This window comes from Lissotriton vulgaris, chromosome 6 (assembly GCF_964263255.1).
Source record: "Lissotriton vulgaris chromosome 6, aLisVul1.2, whole genome shotgun sequence".
In the NCBI taxonomy this organism is placed as follows: Eukaryota; Metazoa; Chordata; class Amphibia; order Caudata; family Salamandridae; genus Lissotriton; species Lissotriton vulgaris.
The window spans coordinates 287,490,195-287,500,661 of NC_141694.1; the positions used below are offsets into that span (position 1 = coordinate 287,490,195).

The 10,467-nt window shown below is 52.0% G+C and overlaps 1 protein-coding gene across 1 annotated transcript in view; it reads left to right on the forward strand.

Moving 5' to 3' along the window:
• Positions 1 to 1,614, forward strand: part of LOC147707146 (NBAS subunit of NRZ tethering complex-like) — a 167,511-nt gene extending 165,897 nt beyond the window's left edge. Inside the window, exon 7 of the mRNA XM_086925628.1 lies at positions 1,544 to 1,614. Coding sequence (XP_086781754.1) covers positions 1,544 to 1,614 — 71 coding nt within the window. The remainder of the gene's footprint in view (positions 1 to 1,543) is intronic.
• Positions 1,615 to 10,467: the final 8,853 nt, after the last annotated feature.

A 10,467-nucleotide genomic window follows, 5' to 3' on the forward strand; every position in this document is an offset into this window, starting at 1 on the left:
TTGTGGTTGTAGAGTGGGTCCTGATGCAGCAGAACTTGCAGGATTGGCAGGTGAAGGGTCCATGGGTACGGCCTGGGGCAGCTTGGTGGCAGTCGTGGAGGCGGCCGGTGTTGAGTGCAGTGAGGGTAGCGGCGTCGTAAGTTCGGCTGGAGGGTTGGAGTTTGCGGGATCCAGGGGGTCTGGCGGTGGGCGCGGACGGGCGTAGACAGGCTTGCCTTTGGCGCGCCTTCGCGCGCATAGGGCGCGCACGCTGCACGTGAACGCTGCGCGTATGCGACTCTGCCATAAGTGGATAGCGGAGGGGGGCGGAGTGAGGGAGGAGCAGCTGGGAGGCGGGAGCGGGGTTGCGAGGTCCGGAGATGCTGGAGGGAACGGGGGTGGGGCCGCGGGGGAGCAGGAGAGGCACAACAAATGGCACCAAAACAATGCAGGACGGGATCAGGGGCACAATCTGGCACAGACACAAACCACCAAAGCAGCGATACCAGGCAAAGCAAAGTAGAAATGATACCAGGCAGGCACAGATGCGACTCACAAGGCAGTGTGGATACGATACCAGGCAAAGTAATTTAGAAACAAAATTAGGCTAATCAACGTAGAAACAATAGCAGGCACAGCAATGAAGAAAACAATACCAGGCAGCCCAGGAGCAAGCAATGCAGAAGGAGGGAGCAATGTGGAAACAACACCAGGCAGCTCTGGAGCGGGTGGAGCGACCGGTTCTGACCAGGTCAGGATGGGAGGCTGTAGGCCGTTTGCTCCCCCAGGGTAAGAGGTTGCACTCCATAACATTTTTTAAACCTCATCATTTGGATAATGTTGCATAATTTACCGGAAGGCTGCCATATTGTTCCTAAAATGAATCCTCTAATGACTTCCATTAGATGAGTGAACCCTAGAAAAATAGCATGCTTTAGTAGCAGACCTAAGGAAAGAGCTAGCTCAGACTACTGGACCTCTGTGCAAGATCTCTGGTTATACACAACGAACCCCCACCTCCAATGAAAATCCCGACAGGGTGGGCGAATAAAGAAATGGAAAGGCAGGGAAACCATTTTTTTAATTGTAATTTGCATATTGAATATCGTTCACTACAGAACTCCACACTAATGCCATCTATACTGGACCGTAATAAGGGGACCATTTTATCATTTGTCAAACGACTACCTTTCCCAGTATGACAGAAGAGTAAGGAAAATCCAGCCTCCAATATCCCTATCCGTGTCAACCTAGTAATTTATTGTTTGGCGCTGGAAAGGATTGGCTGCCTTAGCTTGTACAAGCACATGGCTCTTTACTTCAGTCTATACTTCGGGTAGAGTCGGCCTAAGGCCATAAGCTCTTTTTTTAATTCCTTGAGGTTCTTGCATCCAGCTGTTGTTTCGCTTGATGTAATTCGGGGGTGGGGGAGGGCGGGAGGACAGAATTCTCAACTTTCTTTCTTTCCAACTCTCTGGATGCTTTCGTGAACTTTTTCACTCTCCAGCTTCACAATGGCACAGTCCTTAGCTTCTCTGTCCTCTTTTTGTCTCCTTGTCTACAGTCTATACCTTTCTTTCCTTCACCAAAATGGATGTGCTAGTTAGCTTTTTTCATGGAAGCTCTGTACCATAACACGTTGGAGCAGCTCCTCTCAGGATCGGGGACACCACCAGTATGCACATCAGAGTATCTTTGACTGTCCTCCAAGAATTCAGTTTGGGATTCCAGGTCTTATAAATGGCACATGCTTTAAGTTCCTGTTGTGCATCACCCTACTCTTTAATATCCAACACAGACCTTCCCAAAGAAGTTGCCTTTGCCTTCCGTCTTTCATGGTAACGTTCGTCACCATGTTCCACGGAAGTCACAATATCCTTGAGGGAAGATACCTTTTTATCTATGGCAGATTTGGTATACTGCATATCCTCTAGGGATAACAATATTGGGGATTCCACCATGACAGACCACTGCCCTCTACCTCCTCGGGGGTCTACAGCTTTCCCTCTGTCTTATCCAGCTGTTATGGCTGTCTAGGTTGAAAGCAATTGCTTTTTTCTTAGGCCCTTTAAGGAAAGTATATAGATTAATTTGACACAAGCAGGTGTTCTGTAAAGCTTGGGCCTGTACATCTTGGGGGTGTCAACCTGAATACATTCATTCCCATGAACCATGCAGCAGGCCTTACTGAGCCAGTGGATCCTGTTGGCTACATTGATTATTCTCTTCAATTTGTTTAAGCATCACACCCTGGTGGCGGGCAGCCAATGGGTGGGGCCTCTGGCTCAGAGTCAAGAACACAGCATCTCTTGTAAGGCCCTCTCATATCCCTCCTTAATGCCATAGTGCGACCCAGACTTACTGTAGTACAAAGTTAAGGCCAGGCACCTCAATCCCACAGCTCAAGCACCCTGTCAGCACAATCTTGGACAACCAGAGGTTCCTCGTAAGCCGGGCTTCTTCTGTTCAAATCAGGAAATGACAACCACTTCAGATCCGGCGTTCACCCATGTGGGTAAAACCGCTTGCTCTTCTTTGATGCTAAACCTGCAACTCTTGTCCATCGAGACCTAGGAAGTTGGAGCCTAGAGGACCGCGCCCTGACACCATGCATCCTCTTTGAAGCTCCGCTAGAACCTTCCTCCCCAGATGTTTTTTTTTTTTTTTTTTAAATTTTTGAAAACCTTTATTTCACGAAAGCACACAGCTATTCAGCCTGACATCCCGGAGGCAAGGCAGCATAATAGACAGAGCATATTAGTGCAGCACAGGTACAACAGGAAATTACAGGTTTATTTTATATTTTATAACAGTGAAGAAACGCCAAGCGGCGCTAAGAAGTAGCAATGGGAGGAGAATACAGCAAGGAATATAAGGCCAGGAGGAGAGAGAGACCAGCTTTGCAGAAGCACAGAAGAGTAGAGGATGGTAAAAGGGGGGAGGAGAAAGACAGGATTACTCAGATATCGTATACAGTTGGTGTCTTAGGTCACAGTGTCAGGTGCTCATCTAGTGAGGCAGGCTCAGGCGGTAGACACACATCGCCTCGGTAAGAATTCCAGGCACCCCACACCCTGTTCCACTTGTTGGGCTTACCCCTGGCAACATAGACAGTCTTCTCCCGGAGCATACACCAGTCCATACTGGCCTTCCACTGCACCACCAAGGGTGCCGTATTGGCCCCCCACTTTTGAGCGATGTCTCTCTTGGCCACCATGTTGCCTAGGGTCACCCACTGAGTTTGGGCTGTGTTGTGATCCGTCGGCTCCCAAATATTAAGGAGGCACCTACGGGCTTCCGCCACAATCCCCACACCCGACACTTCACTCATGACCCTGTGAATCCTCCTCCAGTAGGACGCTATGACCGGACATTCCCAGAGGATGTGTATGAAGGTGGCAAGGGCACCACAGCCTCGACGACATAGACCTTCGGGCGAGTAACCCATGTGTATTAGGCGGGGGCCAGTAACGTACACCCTGTGCAGGATTTTAAATTGGACCAAACGAAGCCGGGATGAGATGGCCACCTCCTTGGGGGAGGACACTGCACTCTGCCAGTCTTCCTCATCGATCTCTAGGCCATCCGCCACCCACTGGTCACGTAGCCCAAGGAGGAGGTCAGTGCGAACATTGATCAATTTTTTATAGGACAGCGAGATTGCGCTATCTGGCATATGGCCATCCAGCACTCTGTCCTCCAGCGGTGAGCTTTCGGGGATGTCTTCCCCAGGGGTCATAGCAGAGAGTAAGGCGTGCCTCAGCTGCGCATATCGAAAGAACTCCGAGTCACCCAGCTGGTACTCAGTCTGTAGCTGGGGGAAGGTTTTAATAGTTCCTTTGGAAATCACGTCCTCCACCCTGGTGATGCCAATAAGGTCCCATTTGTCAGAGCCCTTGGTGTGCCATAGCCTACCCAACAAATCGGACTCATAGAGGGGAGTGAATCCGGTCAGTCAGCCCCGCCATCCCTGCACCTTGGTGATCGAACGCCAAATAGAGACTGCCGTCTTAGTGGGACCGGACATACGCCGATCCAGAGATCTGGAATAAAGGGCGCGGTAGTAGTTACCTCCACTCATGAGCCACCTGTCCATAGCGTACCCGGGGCTATTCGCCGGCCCGTAAAACCCGTGATTGAGTGCCGCAAGCTGGGAGGCCCAATAGTATCTGCGTACATCCGGCAGTGCTATGCCCCCGTCATACCACGGGAGCGTAAGCTTCGTGATCGCCACCCGAGGTCGGCCATCCCAGAGCAGGGCCCGCTGAAGACTCTCAATTTCTCGGAAGTATCGGGCCGGTACCGGGTCTTGGGTGTTTTTTAGGACATACAGGAATCTGGGTAGGGACATCATTTTAAACAGGGCCGCTCGGCCAAGTAGGGAGAGCGGGAGCTTACGCCAACCCTCCACGTCGCGTCGAAGGCGTTGCAGTGGAGGGAGCAAGTTCTGGTCGTATCGAACCTTCGGGTTCCCAGAGATGTAGATCCCTAGGTACTTGAAGCCCTGTGTGGCCACCTGGATGTTGCAGCCTCTAGGGAGGCGCGGCGTGTCCCCTTTCAACACGTACAGGGAGGACTTGGCCCAGTTGATAATCAGGCCAGAGTACCTCCCAAAGTGCTCAAGCACGTCGCAAGCGACGATGAGTGACTGGTATGGGGACGTCAGGTATAGGAGGATATCGTCCGCATAGAGGGAGATACGGTCCTCAAAGTCCGGTGCCCAGGTGATACCATGGAGGTCGGGGTGGCAGCGCAGAGTAGCCGCCAGGGGCTCGAGAGCCAGGGCGAAAAGTAGGGGCGACAGGGGACAGCCCTGTCTGGTACCCCTGTGGAGGACAAAGGTCGTCGACAGGCGACCATTCACAGATACGTTAGCCATTGGGCTGGCATATAGGAGCTTCACCCAGCCGAGGAAGACCGGGCCAAAACCGAGCTTAACTAACACCGCCCAGAGATAATTCCACTCAATGGAGTCAAACGCCATGGTGGCGTCTAGAGACGCCAGCACGGCTGGCTCCGTGAGAGTATGCGCCCTAGCCAGGGCGCCGTGAAGTCGTCTCAGATTAAGGGCAGTGTTACGGTGCGGAATAAAGCCAGACTGGTCCGGATGCACCAGGTCGCCAATAATCCCAACCAGCCGGTTAGCCAACAATTTGGCGAGAACCTTGGGTTCGGTGTTCAGCAGGGAGATAGGCCGATAGGAACAACACACGTCCCTTGGTTTACCGTCCTTGTGAATGACCACAATAGTGGCCACCCTCTGATCGATTGGGAGGACGCCAGCGTCTCTCGCCTCCAGGAACATAGCACGAAGACGCGGGGAGATCACATCGGGCCGTATCTTGTAGAGCTCAGCCGGGATTCCATTGGGGCCCGGCGCCTTGCCAGATCTCAAGGAGCGGATCGCAAGGGCAATCTCGTCCGAAGTGATGTCCCTGTCCAAGTCATCGCGGTCCTCCTCCGTAAGACAGGGGAGATCCACGGTCGAGAGAAGGTCTGTCGCATCGGCCTCCGCGCAGTCAGAGGAGGAGGTGTAAACACCCCTGAAATAGTCGGCAAACGACTCAGCGATGGCGGAAGGGTCGGTGACAGGGTTGCCATCCGCGCCCATGATCTCAGGTACTACCCGACTGGCCAGCTCCCTCCTGTACAACCAGGCCAACAGTTTGCCAGCCTTGTCTCCCACGTCATAAATACGGCCCTGCTGTTCCCTAGCCAGGGCATGGGCAGCATTCGTAGCGAGATCACGGTACTCCAGTTGCTTTAGAGAAAGCGCATGGAGAAGGTCTGGGTTAGGGTCAGGGTCCAGTTGGGCGTCAAGGTTCAAGATCTCTTCCTCGATACAGAGGAGTTCGGCGTCTCTGTTACGACGGGCCTCCGCTATCAAAGCAAAGGCCTCGCCCCTCAGGACGGTCTTGAAAGCCTCCCACAGAGTCGCAGCCGACCCGACCGAACCCTCGTTCTCAAGGAAGTATCGGTCTATCGCCTTGGCTAGTAGGGCACGGGTCTTTGGGTTACGAAAATACCAGGGGTTGACCGTTGCCGGTCGCACCGACAAAACAATATCGAAATCAAAGGAGACCAGGAGCGGAGAGTGGTCAGAAATCCCACGCGCCAGAAAACGAGCCTCAGACACGGCCGTTGCGTGTGCTGCCAGAGTAAGGACATAATCTATTCGGGACAAGCTACCATGCGCGCTGGACAGGAAGGAGAACTGACGCAGTGTAGGGTGTAAGATTCTCCAACTATCAACAAGGCCCATTGAGTCTATAAATGAGGGCAGCCACAGCTGTGATTGGCGAAGCTCTCTAGATGGTTGTCGGTCCAGAGTGCCAGAACAGACGGAGTTGAAGTCACCCCCAACAATAAGTAAGCCATCAGGCAGGGCTAAAATGGCGCCACCAAGGTCTTGGAACGTGCTGGTCTGTAGACCAGGCGGGACGTAAACTGAAAGTAGGATGAGGGTCCTCCCCTCCCACCGCCCAGCCACCGCTGCGTAACGTCCTCTATCATCTATCGTGGTGACGTCAATCTCCAGCGGCAGGGAGGCCCGAACAAGAACGCCCGCCCCCCGAGAGCCTGAAGTGAACCCCGAGTGTGCCACCATCTTGTACCCCTTTCGACTGAGTGCTTTGCATGAGTTCCCAATCAAATGAGTTTCCTGCAGAAAAACCACATCAGGCATGTGACGCTTGAGCATATGAAGCACAATTCCCCGTTTGATTCGGTCACCCAACCCGTTGACATTCCAACTGATAACCTTTAATTTCTTACCCCCCATCATCGTGGCACCCTCCCCCACCCGGCCCGAGAGACCCTTGCAGAATCGAAAGTACAACATTATACATCACCCATTGCCGAAAGAAAGAAAACAAAAACACTCTAAGAGACATTCGAACTTGTCCCAGAACACCCCCCACCCTGCACCCCTGCAGCAGACTAAAAAGCCCCCCCAACCAGCAGTGTGCCTGTCGCCCCATTAACTAGTCTACAGAAAGCCCCAAGAGGAGTAAGGATTCCCCGCGGACACCCCCCCGCCGCCCTCCATGAACCAACAGGATCTAAAATTGCTATTACACTGGGAAAAGAAGACGATTGTCACTTATAGCAGGAGCACCAACCGCCAGTGTCCATTTGGTAGAGCAAGTCCTCACAGATCTGCGCCACCAGCCGCACCCCCTTCGCTGTTCTCCCGGTCGTCGCTTCGCTGTGGTAGGGTGTCGAGCCATTCGCTGACATTGTCCGGAAAGTCAAAAAACATTGCACGGCCGTCGTGCTCGACCCGTAACTTGGCCGGGAACATCATCGAGTACTTGAGCCCCATGTCCCTCAGTCGCCGTTTCACTCCTCCGTAGCTCTGGCGCTGTCTCTGCACCGCTCTGGTAAAGTCCGGGTAGAAATTCACCTCCGAGTTCTGATACTGTAGCGGACCATGCCTCCTGGACGCCTGTAGGATTGCGTCCCGGTCCCTGAAGTTGAGGAACCTAGCAATGATGGGTCGAGGTGCCGCGCCCGTCTTCGGCGGGCCACCTGGCACCCGGTGCGCTCGCTCCACCGAGAAGAACTTACTCAACCCAGGGGGAGTAAGATGGTTCTGAATCAGGTCCTCAACAAACAGGTCCACCGATGCATCCTCCGATCCTTCCGGAACGCCAATGATGCGGACATTCTGTCGCCTGGCACGACCTTCATATTCATCCAGTCTCCTGAAGACTTGGTCAGAGGTGAGTCGTAGGGTCCGGACCTCGGTTTGTAGGTCCGAGACGTCGGTGGTGAGGCTCGAGGCTTTCAAGTCCAGTGATTTCACCCGATCATTGGTTTTACCCAGATCGGCTCTGATGAGAGTGAGATCCACCGCCAGTGTGTCCACTTTGTGAGTCAGGACCTCATGCTGTTTCTGCATTTCTGCTCGGAGGCCCGAGATGGCCCCCATAACATCACTGAGGGTAGGCTCGGTTCCGTCCGGCGAGCCCGATGCGGAGATGTCCTTAGTAGAGGCTCCCGGTGCCGGCGATATGCGGATTTGAGCATATCTATCAATCCTGTTCTGTTGCACTTGGGACCTGCCTCGAACTCCTTTGTTCGCTGTCTTGTCCGGGTCGCCCTTGCCCGCCATGTTGGGTCCGATGAGACCGTGAGGCCACCACACACAGCTCCGAGCCCAAGGTGCACCGTGCCGAGGTTATAGAGCAGGGGTGCAGCTAGCCAGCGATAAGTGGCCCAGTGGTATAAGAAATTCCGCAAGTGGGGTCCACCACCCAGCACTACGCATCTCGAGCCAGCGGAGTGGCGGAGACCGAAGAGACAATGGCACTACCCTGGCAAGGGGCAGCACACGACGCAGCTCCGCGTAGGAACCTCCGATTCAAAAGCGGAAGGCAGTTCCCGCATCAGTGACCCGTCAGCATTCAGAATCCACCTACGTGGATCAGGATTTCAGGCAGGATGGTTGCGGAGGGCCGGAGGGTCCGCGGAGCTCCGAGCTTACGCGGCCATCTTGTTTGCCCGCGAAGCTCCTCCCATCCTCCCCAGATGTTTTAAGCTAAAATGTAAAAAAAAAATTGTTTCATTTATCTCTAGCTGTTGAAGGTTTTAAAGGTAAATACGGAAGAGTAAATTAGAATAGAGGGTTGAGCTGCAAAACACTATTAATAATTAAAAACTAAGGTATGTGTGTCTATGGAGAGCTGACATCACTCCTTCCATTTTGATGAAGGTAACTCACAATAGTCATAGAGCTTGCTAACACGGTGTTGTGGTTTGAAGTGCTACGCAGTGATCAGTCTTTAAGATTCTGAACCATGGTATACCTGCTGAATCCTTACCCCTGCATGCACCCTTCAGCCACAGATATGTGCCTGTTGAGTACCTATAGTCAATCCTGTGATGTCATCAGTGATATCACTTGTGCTCCCTCTAGCATTTTGCTGAATTGACATTGATGCAGAAAGTGTTAAATATGGTACTTTGCACCCTGATACCAGCTAAATACTGTTTCAGATATCATGGGGTCTTTAGCTCCCCCAATCCTGCAATGTCATGTTCCCATAATATCAATCCAATGCTGACACATTTTAAGGATGAAGTGACGGCCTGGTCTCAGTTGCTGCTCTCCCTGCTAGGCAGATCGACAATCTTTAAAATGGTTTTGCTCTCATGTATGCTTTATCAGCTCCAGAATCACCCACACACTATCTCACTTTCATGGTTCAGCTTAATGCTGTGCTGAACCAGTTTCTGTGGGGTGGTGATATGACACGCATTGCCATCCGTACTTGTTTTCAATCCACTTATTGTGGAGGTATTGGGGCAGCAGACGTACAATCATATAATGAGGCATCCCACCTCCTGATCAATAATGACTGGTGCTATGGCTCTCAAGACGACCCAGCATTTGCAGCAGAGAGGTGGGCGGTGGGCGATACACCACTCTTAGACCTTCTGTACAGCGGGTGGGACTCTGCTTTCTACCCCCTGAGACGTGGGTCATTATATCTTTGTGGCAGTGCTCTCTCTGACGGATGGGGTGGGTGAGAGACTGACACAGGAGACTCCCTTGTGGCAGGGTATTCTTTTTAAAAAAAAAAAATGTTTTTGAAAACCTTTATTGTGCATCAATAGCATACATATACGGGCCTACAACCACCCTGGCCGGCCTCAAAAGCAATTTTTAGCACATCCGTCAGCAATAAAGCAACTCAGCAGTCCCCCCAGTACGAAATACGACAGTTTTTCCAAAATAGTACTTCAGTTTAACGTGACCATTGAGTTACAGGATTCGACATGGTTAATTTTAATATTATAAAATAAAAAGGATCAGATGCAGTACAATCAACCGAGGACATAGAGTGAGCAATGCACGCAACAGAGTATCAACAGAACAGGTAATCATAATCGAGGTATCGGTGCTGAAGTATACTCATCAGGATGAAAGAGCACATATTCACATTTCGCACCAGTCATCGCCCACCCCATGAACGTGAAGTTACCGTAGTAATAAGTACAAAAAAAGCACAAAAAGCAAAAACAGCAAAAGGCGCAATGTCTAACCATCATGCTGACCCAAAGAAGGAAAAAAAGATAAAGAAGACAAAGAAAAGGAAAAAGGAAGAGAGAAAAAAGGGGCCCATAGAAACTGAAAAAGGACAAAACAAGCCCCCCACCCTGCACCCCTGCAGAGGCTACGGCCTTGCCCCCCCCCCCCCCCCCCCCCCCCCCCTAGCAGCGTGCCTGTCGCCCATGAAGAATACCCAAAATTTAGTCACAGAAAAGAGAAGGAATTTTTTTTTTATAAAACTGGAGGAGGGCCATCCGTATGGGCTCCCGGCCACCCCCTCCCGCAAAATACACTCCTCCCCAAGACACATAATCCACAACAGTAATCGATCAAGCCAAGCAGTAATGGGGAGAATTATCAAAATACTGCACAAATAAGCGTATCAGAATAACGCGCGCCCCCCGCCAGCCACCTAAATGTCAACATTTAAG